The sequence below is a fragment of the Carcharodon carcharias genome, chromosome 7 (genome assembly GCF_017639515.1).
Source record: "Carcharodon carcharias isolate sCarCar2 chromosome 7, sCarCar2.pri, whole genome shotgun sequence".
NCBI lineage: Eukaryota > Metazoa > Chordata > Chondrichthyes > Lamniformes > Lamnidae > Carcharodon > Carcharodon carcharias.
In genome coordinates, this window is record NC_054473.1 from 6111056 (window position 1) to 6124870 (window position 13815).

The 13815-nt window shown below is 44.8% G+C and overlaps 1 protein-coding gene across 1 annotated transcript in view; it reads right to left on the minus strand.

The window, feature by feature from the left end:
- The window catches only part of uroc1 (urocanate hydratase 1), a 226309-nt gene that overhangs the window by 196474 nt on the left and 16020 nt on the right, over positions 1–13815 (minus strand). Inside the window, exons 4-7 of the mRNA XM_041191845.1 lie at positions 13065–13124; positions 10912–11040; positions 9537–9598; positions 446–512 (exon numbers count right to left, since the gene is read on the minus strand). Of these exons, the coding sequence (XP_041047779.1) occupies positions 446–512; positions 9537–9598; positions 10912–11040; positions 13065–13124 (318 nt within the window). The remainder of the gene's footprint in view (positions 1–445; positions 513–9536; positions 9599–10911; positions 11041–13064; positions 13125–13815) is intronic.

A 13815-nucleotide genomic window follows, 5' to 3' on the forward strand; every position in this document is an offset into this window, starting at 1 on the left:
AAACGTCTAAACTCAGGAATGCAAGCCAACCTGGCCTCATGATTTAACCCTTTCAGCTCGGATATCATTCTGGTGAATCTGTGCTCTACACCCCCTCCAAGGCCTGTCTCTCCTTCCTGAGGTGCGGTGCCCAGAACTGAACCCAGTTACTCCAGGTGGGGTCTGTCCAAATCTCTGTACAACTGAATCATCGCTTCATTCCCAATCGAATTCCAAACCCATTGAGATAAAGGCCAACATTCCATTGGTCTCCTTGATTGGACACAGTGATATAAAACAACAACTATTTGTATTTATACATTTGCCCTTAAGGTAGGAAAAGGTTTCAAAATGCTTCACAGGAGTGTTATCAAACAAGATTTGCCACCAAGCTGCTTAAGGAGATATTAGGACAGTTGACTAAATGCTGACTAATGAGGTAGATTTTAAGGAGCATTAACATTACCACAGTGCCATGAACAATCCCCTGTGGCCCAATATAACAGTAGCTTCCTGCAGTCATCTGTCCATACCTGAGACAAAGAGCAAACAAAATCTCAAATTAGTTCAGTTTTTCATATCCTCAGAGCTTGGGTGAGAACCACTGCTGATAGCTGAAGCGGTATTAGTATTAGGCCTCTCTGCTGTAAGACAGGGGCACACAGCCCAGTCAGCTCCCCAGACTTATTCCCAGTTCCAATGTCAGGTCTGGTGTAAGGAGGGGAGTCATTGCCCATCTTTCCCACTCCTGCCAGCTCCCAGTTGCCTCCTGCAGGAACATGCAAGTGTGGACTGTAACTGTGATGCCCACCATGTGGAATAGCCTTCTATAACTCAAAGAGGGAGAAAGAAGCAGTGAAATACCTCCCTAGCAGCAACTTTGGGTGCTTGTGGTAATCTTGCTGGAAGTTTTATAGATTAATAATCTATTTTGGAATGTTGCCCGAAAGGGGTGTGTAGTTGGAAGTCTAGTTAAATATAAATCTTGTAAGGAACTGTTATAAAACTAAATGTAATTGTGTAACTGAAATCTTGTGTGCTTAAGTTTTCTTTTCTTTTGTTAATAAATGTTTTAATTTAATCTTTAAAATCTCTAAAGGTGGTAGTGGACTCGTTACTTCTGACTTCAATGCAGAAACCTGCTCGTAATAAATACAAATTCCAAAACCATTGTGATAGCTTGGCCAAGTTTCCCTCTGGGATTTGGTCAGCCTGGCAAACACCACCATCATATCGTTTCTGGTCAATGGTAACCCCCAGGATGTTGATCATGGGGGGTTCAGTGATGGTAATGCCATTGAATGTCAAGGGGCGATGGTTGAATTCTCTCTTGTGGAAGATGGTCATTGCCTGACACTTGTGTGGCGTGAATGTTACTTGCCACTTGTCAGCCCAAGCCTGGATATTGTCCAGGTCTTGCTGCATTTGGACATGGACTGCTTCAGTGTCTGAGGAGTTGCGAATGGTGCTGAACATTGTACAATCATCAGCGAATATCTCCACTTCTGACCTTATGATGGAAGGAAGGTCACTGATGAAGCAGCTGAAGATGGTTGGGCCGAGGACACTACCCTGAGGAACTCCTGCAGAGCTGAGATGACTGACCTCCAACAACCACAACCATCTTCCTTTGTGCTGGTTATGACTCCAACCAGAGAGTTTTCCCCCTGATTCCCATTGACTCCAGTTTTGCTGGGGCTCATTGACATCAAGGACAGCCACTCTCACCTCAAAAGTACTTCATTGGCTGTAAAACACTTCAGGACATCGTGTGATCATGAAAAGTATTTTTTCTTTCAACTATCAGGGAAGCAATACATTTACTTTTTAACCAAATTATTTGGCATTCACCAAATAAAATGAATAATTTGATTTGAAGTTCAAGGCACTTTAATGGCACAGGTTAAGACAGTTCTGAAGAATTTGTTTAAACTGTCCCCAGTACCTTACAGCTAGGTCTATCTGTGAACCATGTCTTCTGAATATCGGTCTGGATGGTTCTTAAAACATGAAGCTGAACATCACTAGTCACAGGACAACACAGCGTAAAACCCCTTTAACCCAGCATAATAAACCAGACCTTTGAAACTTTTTTTTTGAAGAACTTGAGGCTGCTTCAAAAGGTCCTGAAAGTCCGAGGCCAGAATTTTCCTGGCCTGAGTCAGAATGTGAGAGAGACCGGACGCCAAATGCAATGACTGCAGAGATATGTGGCCAGAAATCTCACCTCCATTTCTGCTCTCTGCCATTTCCCAGAAGACAGGCGGAATGACTGTGGGAACCTACCCACTCCCATTAATGAGGGAAATTACATCATTGTAGGGTCATTAAGAAGCTGCCCCTGGTTATTTTTCCATAAGACCATAAGACATAGGGGCATAAAATAGGCCATTCGGCCCATCGAGCCTGCTCCGCCATTCAATCATGGCTGATAAGTTTCTCAACCCCATTCTCCCACCTTCTTCCCGTAACCTTTGATCCCCTTACCAATCAAGAACCTATCTAAGTGCTGATACTTGCTTAGGTTAAGGTTTATAAGATTTCCGCGGTGACTTGCAATATACTGATTGAAAAGCAGAATGGCTTTGTCAATTGTTAAGACTTTTTTGGAAAGGGGAGACTTATCCCCGAATGATTTGCAACAATTAACCAAGGCGAGGTTAATGACATTAGGAGAAAAGTTAAAGTCAGAGTTAAAAGCAGGGGCTAAGAAAGCAGAAATAATTGAGTTAATGGCACAGCATCTGAGATTGGATGAAGAAAAGCTGAATCCAGATAGCAGAATTAGCTAGAATTCAACTGCAAACAAAGCAGCTTTAAATAGAAAAAGAAGCGGAAATATGAAAGCTTGAACTTGAATTCCAGAGAGAGAAGTTAGCAAGGGAGGAAAGAGATAAGGACAAGGAGTTTCAAAGAGAAGAAAGAAATTAGACAGCAAGAATTGGTTAGAGAAAAACTTAACGTTACAGAGCGAAAGAAAGTCTAATGGTTTGGATGAGGAATCAAGTCCCATTCCGAGTTTTGATATAATTATTCCTTAAAATCATTGAAGATGGAGTTGAGATATTTTATCTCATTTGAAAAGATAGCTAACCAACTAATGTGGCCAAAGGACGCATGGACTCTCATTTTGCAAAGTGCTTTGGCTGGGAAGCCTATGGATGTGCATTCTAGACTTTCAGAAGAACAGTCTTCAGATTATGAAACAGTTAAAATTGCAGTACTTAATGCTTATAAGCTTGTCCCTGAAGCATTTCAGTTGAAATTTCACACTTTAAAGAAAGACCAAGTGAAACATTTGTAGAATTTGCGAGGGTAAACGAAGTGCTATGGGATCGATAGTTTCAATCACTGAAGTTGGAACGAAATTTTAAGAACATGAGGGAACTAATGATAATGGAAGAATTTTCAAATAACATCCCAATGGCTATTAGGTCACCCTTGTAAGGTTCCTAGGGTGTGGGTAGCAGTGGTTTAGGCAGATGTGTATGATACATCATGTAGGCAGCTGCGGGGGCAGTAGATCTCCATTTGTAAACCAACAGGGAGGCTGGAAGAACAGAAAGTGGTCTCGCTGTATGGAGGAGGCATAAAATGTTCCAGCCAAGAAAAATGATAGGGTAGAAGATAAAAGTGATGTAAAGATACTAGTATGCTTTTATTACTGTAGGGCCGGGCATCTGAAATCCCATTGTTGGAAGCTAAATGGTAAAACGGTGGCAGTAACAAGAACAATTAAGGAATCTTTAGAAAAAGTCAGACCAGGAAAGGAAATGGATGTTAAAACAGTGGCACTGGTGCAAGTGACAGAGGCTTCCACAAAGAACGTTGCACCAGAAAGTGAAAGTTGTGAGGAACCCAGTACTTCTAATGTTTTTATAGCAGGAGAATGGAACAACAGCCTGAGATAGTCACACTCACAGAAACATACCTTACAGATAATGTCCCAGACAACACCATCACCCTCCCTGGGCATGTCCTGTCCCACCAGCAGGACAGACCCAGCAAAGGTGGCAGCACAGTGGGATACAGTCGGGAGGGGGTTGCTCTGGGAGTCCTCAATGGACCCCATGACGTCTCATGGCATCAGGTCAAACATGGGCAAGGAAACCTCGTGCTGATTACCACGTACCGCCCTCCCTCAGCTGATGAATCAGTGCTCCTCCATGTTGAACACCATGTTGTTCTGGAGAGATTGTAGTGGAGATTTACAAAAATGTTGCCAGGGTTTGAAAATTGCAGCTGTGAGGAGATATTAGGTAGACTAGGGTTGTTTTCCTTAGAACAGAGGAGGCTAAGGGGTGACCTAACTGAGGTGTACAATATTATGAGGGGCCTAGATAGGGTAGATAGGAAAGACATGTTTCCCTTGGCTGTGGGGTCAATTACCAGGGGGCATTGATTTAAGGTAATTGGTAGAAGATTAGAGGGGACATGAGGAAAAATCTTTTCACACAGAGGGTGGTGGGTGTCTGGAATTCACGGCCTAAGTTGGTGGTTGAGGCTGAAACGTTCAATTCATTTAAAAGATACCTGGATCTGCATCTGGAGTGCTGTAACCTGCAAGGCTACAGACCGGGCGCTGGAAAGTGGGATTAAAATGAGCGGCTTGTTTCTTTTTTTCTCTTTTTGGCCAGTGCAGATACGATGGACTGAATGGCCTCTTTCTGCACTGTAACCTTTCTATGGTTCTATGCTTTAACCACTTGGAGGAAGCACTGAGGGTGGCAAGGGCACAGAATGTACTCTTGGGTGGGGGACTTCATTGTCCATCACCAAGAGTGGCTCGGTAGCACCACTACTGACCAAGCTGGCTGAGTCCTAAAGGACATAGCTGCTAGACTGGGTCTGCAGCAGGTGGTGAGGGAACCAACAGGAGGGAAAAACATACTTGACCTCATCCTCACCAATCTGCCTGCCATAGATGCATCTGTCCATGACAGTATCAGTAGGACTGACCACAGCACAGTGGTCAACAAGAGACTGTTGCCCCTTGACATTCAATGGCATTACCATCACTGAATCCCCCGCTGTCAACATTCAGGGGTTTATCAGAAACTAAACTGGACTAGCCATAAAAATATCATGGCTGCAAGAGCAGGTCAGAGACTAGATCCTGCTGCGAGTAACTCAGCTCTTGACTCCCCAAAGTCTGTCCACCATCTTCAAGGCACAAGTCAGGAGTGTGATGGAATACTTCCCACTTGCCTGGATGAGTGCAGTTCCCACAACACTCAAGAAGCTTGACACCATCCAGGACAAAGCAGCCCCGCTTGATTGGCACCACATCCACAAACATTCACTCCCTCCACCACCGATGCACAGTAGCAGCAGTGTGTACCATCTACAAGATGCACTGCAGGAACTCACCAAGGCTCCCTAGGCAGCACCTTCCAAACTCAGGACCAGTACCATCTAGAAGGACAAGGGCATCGGATGCATAGGAACACCGCCACCTGGAAATTCCCCTCCAAGTCCCTCACCATCCTGACGTGGAAATATATCGCCATTCCTTCACTGTCACTGTGTCCTGGAACTCCCTCCCTAACAGCACTGTGGGTGTACCTACACCACATGGACTGTAGCGGTTCAAGAAGGCAGCTCACCACCACCTTCTCAAGGGCAGTTAGGGATGGGCAACAAATGCTGACCCAGTCAGTGAAGCCCACATCCCATGAACGAATTTTAAAATCCTGAAAAATACAAGGGGTTGTATTGGAAGGGGAAGTCCCTCTATTTTTGTCCAAGAAGAAACCTCGAAAAATTGTTATCCTGGGAGATACTAGTTCAGCTCAGACTTATCGTTAGCAAAGAATCTGGCTCTTTATCCAGAAAAGTCACTGAATCGGAATGTACTATTACAGGGTATTGAGGGGACATGTGTGTCTTACCCATTGCATAGAGTAAATTTAAGTTGAGCTCTGATGAAGGGTCCTAATGTGGTTGGAATTGTTCCAAAGTTACCTATTCCAAATGTAGACTTTATATAGGGCAATGATATAGTGGGCAGGATAGATTTTCCACAACCTGGGTTGGAGTGTCATAGTTCCAGAGTTGTTCCCAATTGTGAGCCAGTTAAGCAAAGAATTGATCCAAGTACCTATACTGATGTATCATCCTCAGTAAGGGGCAGTACAGAAGTGTTCGCAGAATTGAAAACTAAGAATTGTCAATTGAAAAGATGGAAACCACAAGATGGTCTGGGAGGGTCAATGACCTTGGACACTGAATTGCAAGTGCTTCCAGTGTTGATACGTGGGGTACAGCAGCAGGAATCCAGGTAAGTGGACAGTTCACAAAAGACCATCACAAACCTGCAGATGAGCGGATTGATATGGTTCGTGAATTATGTAAAAGAGTTGAAATAATGGAACTAAAAGTAAAAATCCAGGGTGAGGAAGTGACCGATGTTGCTTGAAGAGCATTAAGTAAGACACATTTGGAATGGGATCAGGAGAAACTACAAAATCTTAATATTTTCAAAGATCAAACCAAGCAGGAGTATGAAAACCTTTTGTGTGCACATAAAAAGCATCTCAATAACATCCTTGAAACAGCTAAAAGAGATTTCGATCAAAGGAGAATGGTTAATGCACAATGAAACCATTTTGTCCATATTGTCTCAAAATGAGGATTTGCCATGTTTGAATTCGGAATATGAGCTTGAAGATAGAATTACACCTATGGCTAATGAAAAGGATGACAAATGTGCTGTGGACTTAAATGGAACACTCTTTGCCAAATTAAAGACTGGGAATAAGAGCGAGAGAAAACATAAACTCTGAATTATGATAATTTTATGATGTTTAAATTCTGCTAATCTTTCTTGTTGCATGTTTTGCTTTTGTTTTGGTTAGACCTCTGTAACTTTATAATACGATATGTGTAATTGTGAAACAAAATGAAAAGTTTATCTGTATAGTATGTAAAAGCTATTTGTTAGAAGCTTATGATGCTAAGTACTTCTTGTAAAGAAATTGTAACGCCATTTTGAAGAAACCTTCACTGTAGTGAAACTTTCTTTCTTTCGAGGGTTATAAAATCCATTCATTCTGTGTGCTATGTAAGTTAGCAGTCTGTGGAGATTGTAATATTTAAAGTATAAGCTGTTCCAATACTTGTTACATTTGTTCCTGCCTAGTAACAAGGGCAGAACCCTTTTGGAGTGTTTTGATAGGTCACCAGATCAATTCAAGGGTCAGTGAACAGCACTTCTTGAACAGCCAGTTGGAGTCAGTTTTTAGTCAGCCAGAAAATGTCCGAGAGGTAAGGGACAAAGACAAGGACAGGAACAGTTCCCAGTTAAGTTCAAAAGCATGAAAAGGGCTGTAGTTGTGTGAAGTGGGCTCGAGGGAAGCTTGGAAGATCCATCAAGGTAGCTGAAGATTGATGACTCTGTGTTGTGGGCCATTGGGGCAAAGGTACCCCTTTGGAGCAGTGGTGTTCTGTTCGGCATGGCCGAAGATCTGAAGTTGTGCTTGTGAGTTGATGCTTGAGTGTACTCAGAAATCCAGGGGAATGTAATCTCAGAAGGTGAGATGGAAGCCTTTGAAGTGAGCTGTTGTTGAAAGTCATTGGAGTTGGAGTGACTTTTTGGAAAGAATTCCAAGGCGAGATTTTCAAAGGTGGAGATTGGAAACCCTCGTGAGAAGGACAAAGTTTCAGTGAGAATGGTTGGCTCACGATGTGACAAATGCCCAAATGGGCTTTGATAAATCCATGGAATCTGTTTTGGTCGCATTTGTCATTTATAGCGAAATGTGGTGTGTTCGACCACAGTTTGCCTGTTAATTCACATGTACCTCATACTAACCCCGAATGTTAGAATATAACATACATATTGTAAATTGTTTTATCTCTCTGAACTTATATAGTAAAGTTTGATTTTGTATGTTTAAAACCCATGGTAAATTGAGGCTTTATTCATTTAGTAAGTGTCTTGATTCTTAAGCTTTATCTATTTGAAATAAAACATTTACATATCTACCTCTCTTCAGCTCTGAAGAAGGGTCATACGGACTCGAAACATTGACTCTGTTTATCTTTCCCCAGGTGTGCCAGACCTGCTGAGCTTTTTCAGCATTTTCTGTTTTTATTTCAGATTTCAAGTATCTGCAGTATTTTACTTTTATTAAACAAAACATTATTGATCCTTAAATAGATCTCCACCTCCCCACCCCCACCCCCCACCACCAACAAACACAGCACTTACTCAATTCTGACCCACCGACAGTTAGCGCTACCTCAGTACTCACCCCCTATCAGTGCAGCACTCCCTCAGTACTGACCTTTCAGCAGTGCATTGGACCCTCACTACAGATCCTCAGACAGTGCAGCACTCCCTCAGTACTAACCCTCGGACAGTGCAGCACCCCCTCAGTACTGACCCTCTGACAGTGCAGCACTCCCACAGTACTGACCCTCTAACAGTGCAGCACTCCCTCAGTACTGACCCTCTGACAGTGCAGCACTCCCTCAGTACTGACCCTCTGACAGTGCAGCACTCCCTCAGTACTGACCCTCTGACAGTGCAGCGCTCCCTCAGTACTGACCCTCTGACAGTGCGGCACTCCCTCAGTACTGACCCTCTGACAGTGCAGCACTCCCTCAGTACTGACCCTCTGACAGTGCAGCACTCCCTCAGTACTGACACTCTGACAGTGCAGCACCCCCTCAGTACTGACCCTCTGACAGTGCAGCACTCCCACAGTACTGACCCTCTGACAGTGCAGCACTCCCTCAGTACTGACCCTCCGACAGTGCAGCACTCCCTCAGTACTGACCCTCTGACAGTGCAGCACTCCCTCAGTACTGACCCTCTGACAGTGCAGCGCTCCCTCAGTACTGACCCTCTGACAGTGCAGCACTCCCTCAGTACTGACCCTCTGACAGTGCAGCGCTCCCTCAGTACTGACCCTCTGACAGTGCGGCACTCCCTTAGTACTGACCCTCTGACAGTGCAGCACTCCGTCAATACTGACTCCCTGACAGTGCAGCACTCCCTCAGTACTGACCCTCTGACAGTGCAGCACTCCCTCAGTACTGACTCCCTGACAGTGCAGCACTCCCTCAGTACTGACACTCTGACAGTGCAGCACCCCCTCAGTACTGACCCTCTGACAGTGCAGCACTCCCACAGTACTGACCCTCTGACAGTGCAGCACTCCCTCAGTACTGACCCTCCGACAGTGCAGCACTCCCTCAGTACTGACCCTCTGACAGTGCGGCACTCCCTCAGTACTGACCCTCTGACAGTGCAGCGCTCCCTCAGTACTGACCCTCTGACAGTGCAGCACCCCCTCAGTACTGACCCTCTGACAGTGCAGCACTCCGTCAATACTGACTCCCTGACAGTGCAGCACTCCCTCAGTACTGACCCTCTGACAGTGCAGCACTCCTATCGTATTCAAACCCTGAACCTTCTGACTCAGAGGCGAGAGATGGTGCTATTTAATGAGCCAAAGCTGACACATCACTTGCCCAGCTTTACATTTATCAACTGCCTGTTCATTTGATTTGTAGCCAAGTGTGAGGAAGACAGATGAGGAGTCTCTTACATTGTCACACCCATTGCAAACATTTTCTCGTACTCATCCCTCGAGGAATAGTTTGGGATAACCTGGAACACAGTAGAGTGAAAAGAGAAACTGTCAGATTGACAAACAGCGGCAGCAAGTTCTCCGCATAATCCCTACAGATTGGGAAATGCAGCAACTGTGGGGAAAGAAACAGAGATTGGAAATGGTGTGGAACGCTAGCATCCTGATGCTTTGCACTGTCCTCAGAATTCCATTCTGCGCTGTTATACATAGGATTACATGAGATATACTGCACAGAGACAGGCCATTCAGCCCACACAGTCCGTGCTGGTGTTTATGCTCCACTCGAGCCTCCTCCCATCTTTCTTCATCTAAATCTACCATCGTAACCTTCTATTCTTTCTCCCTCTCATATGCTTCTATCTATTATTTTAAGCAGGTTGATGCCTCCATGGAAGTAGCAGAGGGAAGAATTTCCAATACACAAAACAGACACTAAACTTGTACCCAGTGTTGTTGTTTCAGGAAGAAAGAGAGAGGGGACCAAAGTATAGAGAAAGAGAGATGAAAGGAGGCATGGTAGGGTGAGGGTTGGAGAGGATCAGATACAATGAACCAGAGAAAAGAGAAAGAAATGGAAGGAAAGATAAAAAAGAGAGAAGAGAAAGTAGATTGAAATGAGGGGGAAGGAGAAAAATAGTGTGAAAGATATAAGGTGGCAAGAAAAGAGAATGAAAGAGAGAGGGAATAGTATCGTAGAATGGTTACAGCACAGAAGGATGCCATTCGGCCCATCATGAAATGGTGCAAGTGAGACAGAGAGAGTGAGAGGGACAGAGACAGAAAGAAACATGAGATAAACAGAGAGAGATTGATAGAGAGGGGGAGAGAGGGGAAGATCCGTGTTTAAATTTTTTCACAGGATGTGGGCATCGCTGGCTGGGCCAGCATTTACTGCCCATCCCTAATTGCCCTTGAGAAGGTGGTGATGAGCTGCCTTCTTGAACCGCTGCAGTCCATGTGGTGTAGGTACACCCACAGCGCTGTTAGGGAGGGAGTTCCAGGATTTTGACCCAGCGACAGTGAAGGAACGGCGATATATTTCCAAGTCAGGATGGTGAATGACTTGGAGGGGAACTTGCAGCTGGTGATGTTCCCATGTGTCTGCTGCCCTTGTCCTTCTAGGTGGTAGTGATCATGGGTTTGGGAAGAGCTGGCAATTGATAAAGGACAGCATGAAAGAGTGAGAGTGACAGAACAGCCTGGATGAAACGGAACAGCAAAGCAAAGGGAAGCCGGGGAAAACAAAAAGGAAGAAAATACTTTTCCTATAAAGTGGTAACATCAGGAATCCTGAAGAACACAAGGTCCTTAGAGAGGCCACTATTCTTACCATGCCATTTGTGATAACAACACGCGGTGCATTCCGGGGACTTGGGAACAAGCCCTGTGGGTGTCCACTGTACATGACCAGTGTCTGTTCCTCCGTCATCTCGGACAGATAGTGCATCGCCAGTCTAAACTGTCAACAAGGAGATCCAAAAGACACAATCGTCAGGGAGTCAGAGAAGAGGGAAATTCAGGCAATGAGTCCCACAAAAGCACAAGTCACAGATGATGATTAATATACACACACACACGGCATGATTTATCACATTAGCATTGTATCATTACAGTGCAGGGCTTCAGCACAGTAGATTTCTCTCACCTCTGAGTCACAAGGTTTTCTGGCCAACATTACTCCTCAAGTGTCATCACGAAATACAGATTGCCCACACTGAGTTTGTGGGGTCTTGCTGTGCACAAATTGGCCGCCACGTTTCCTGCAGCAGCGATTTGTGACAACCATGCTTCAAAAAATACTTCATTGGCTGCAAACTGCTTTGGGGATGCCCTGAGATCAAGTCAGGAGCTGTAGGAATTTAAACCTAACTTTTTTACCAATTGTGGGAGCTGAGTTTGATTCCAACCCAGACTGCAAGTTACCACGATTCACTGCACACAGCAATCCTAAATCAGTCTCAATCCTCTGACTAGTGGGCATGGCTGAACTACACAAAGGTGCCCTTGAATTGGGCACTCATGGGTAAAGCCTCCCATACATTTGCTCCTGGCACACCCCGGAACCCGGCTTTGCAAGCAGAGACTGCCCATTACCGCTGATTTTCTGAATCTAACCCCAGGAGCGTCCCTCAAAACAAACTTCATCTCAGCCCCAACTGCACCATTCACAGAGGAATCAAACACTCCCAGGACAGGTACCGCATGGAGTTAGAGACAGAGTTTGACAATTTTCCACTGAAACCAGTCACTGTCTGAGTGAAGTCATTAATTTGGTGTCAGTTTAAATAGTCAGTTTTGTGTCAAGCACTCCAGAGCCTGGAGTGAGTCTGCTCTTCTTGAATTGCTGTCGGATCTGTAAAGGACCCAGTGACCCAATGGGCGCCTTCATCATGTTATTGCTGCCTGTGTACGCTTATGGAAAAAAATTGGCTTTGAACCAAACTACTGCCAATATATTTGTAGCTGAGTCAGGGACAGACATGCCCCTATTATTGAGTCTCCCTTGTTTGAAATCCCAATCAATTAAACAGTCATCAAAAAAATTCTTCCAGTATTCATTCACTTTGTTTTATCTTTTTTACATTCCGAGACAACACCTGGAATATATAAAAGTTGGAAACCATTCCACAGCTGCTGACTTTTGTTTTATTTTTACTTCAATTCCACATTAAACCCATTGGAAAGAAAACTCTTAATATCCGTCTTTTCCTGAGGAATGTGGAGTATGCAGTGACAGCATCTTAAAGGAGCAGTTCTTTAAAGGAAACTTGATCTCAGGGTGTGGCTGGTCTTCCTGCCAGACTGTTGTTTCCCCAACGGCTGATTGGATTGCTCAACCACTTTAGAGTGTTAAACACTGACCGTGTGCTATGTTCTATCCAGCCTCCCACTTTCCACCCTCTGTAAACTTCAACTCGTCCAAAACTCTGCTGCTCCGCATCCGAGCTCCCACCGAGTCCCATTCACTCATAAGCCCCCCTGTGCTCTCTGACCCAGCCCAGCAACGCCTTGATTTTACATTTCTCATTCTCATTTTCAGATCCCATCAATGTCTCACCTCTCCCTGTCTCTCTAACCTCCTCCAGCCCCACTGTCCGCCGCGATCTCTGAACTTCGCCAATTCTCTCATGCATCCTGATTTTCATTGCTCCACCATGGGTGGCCATGACCTCACCTGCTGAAACGAAGGCGCATTGCTGTTCTCTCTACTCTCTGTCCCCTTCCTCCTAACAAATTCCCACCCTGTGCAATCTGTTGTCTTCAATTCCATGTGCTCTCATTCTTGTCAACAGTCTTTTATGTGGAACTTTATTGAAAGGCTTCTGGAAGTCCATTTAAACAACGTCAACAGGCACTTCCTTCCTATTGACAAGAAAACTTACAGGAAGATGTGTTTTATACACAGGACACCATTTGATATAAACCGCATGATTCCATGACTGTGTCAGAATCGTCCCAATAACCACTGGGTGATAGGTTTACCTGGGCCCAGTTACTGAAGACTTGTCCATTCCCTCCGTACGTCACAAGCTCCTGGGGAAACTGAAACCAAAAAAATTCAAGCAAGTTACCAAGAATCCCCAGTAACCTGTAGGACAAACCCCTCCAGAGTATAGTGGGCAGAGCAGGAAGCTGGGGTTGATCCTAGGACTCTGTTGAGTCAGAAAATCTCACAGTGGGGAGGATAGGAGTTAGACATTACCTTCAGCCTCAGTGAGAGAGGGCACAATTATTCAGGGCCCTCGATCCTGGTGATTAAGATCTGAGCTCTCAGAGTGCCTGGACAATACCTAAGAAGAGGATGGGCTATGGGTGGCGCATCCTGCCTTTGTACACACATGAAGAACGGCTACTCGGTAATGGAGGACTGGCCCCACAGTGGAATATTTAACCATGAACAGCATCACAATGAAGTTCAAAACCTGTCCTCCTCTGAAACCATAGGAACTTAAGAACATAAGAACAGGAGCAGCAGTACACACTCTTGCTCCACCATTCAATGTGACTGTGGCTGATTTGGGGCTTCAACTCTACAATGCCTACTCCCCATATCCCTTGATTCCCTGAGAGACCAAAAATGTATCAATTAGGTTTAAATTTATTCAGTGATAGAGCATCCACAACCCTTATCTTTCATTCCTCACTTCTAAACTCTAGAGAACATAGGCCCAATAAACTCAGCCCCTCATCATAGGACAATCCTCACATACCAAGAGCAATACTGATGGTGTGC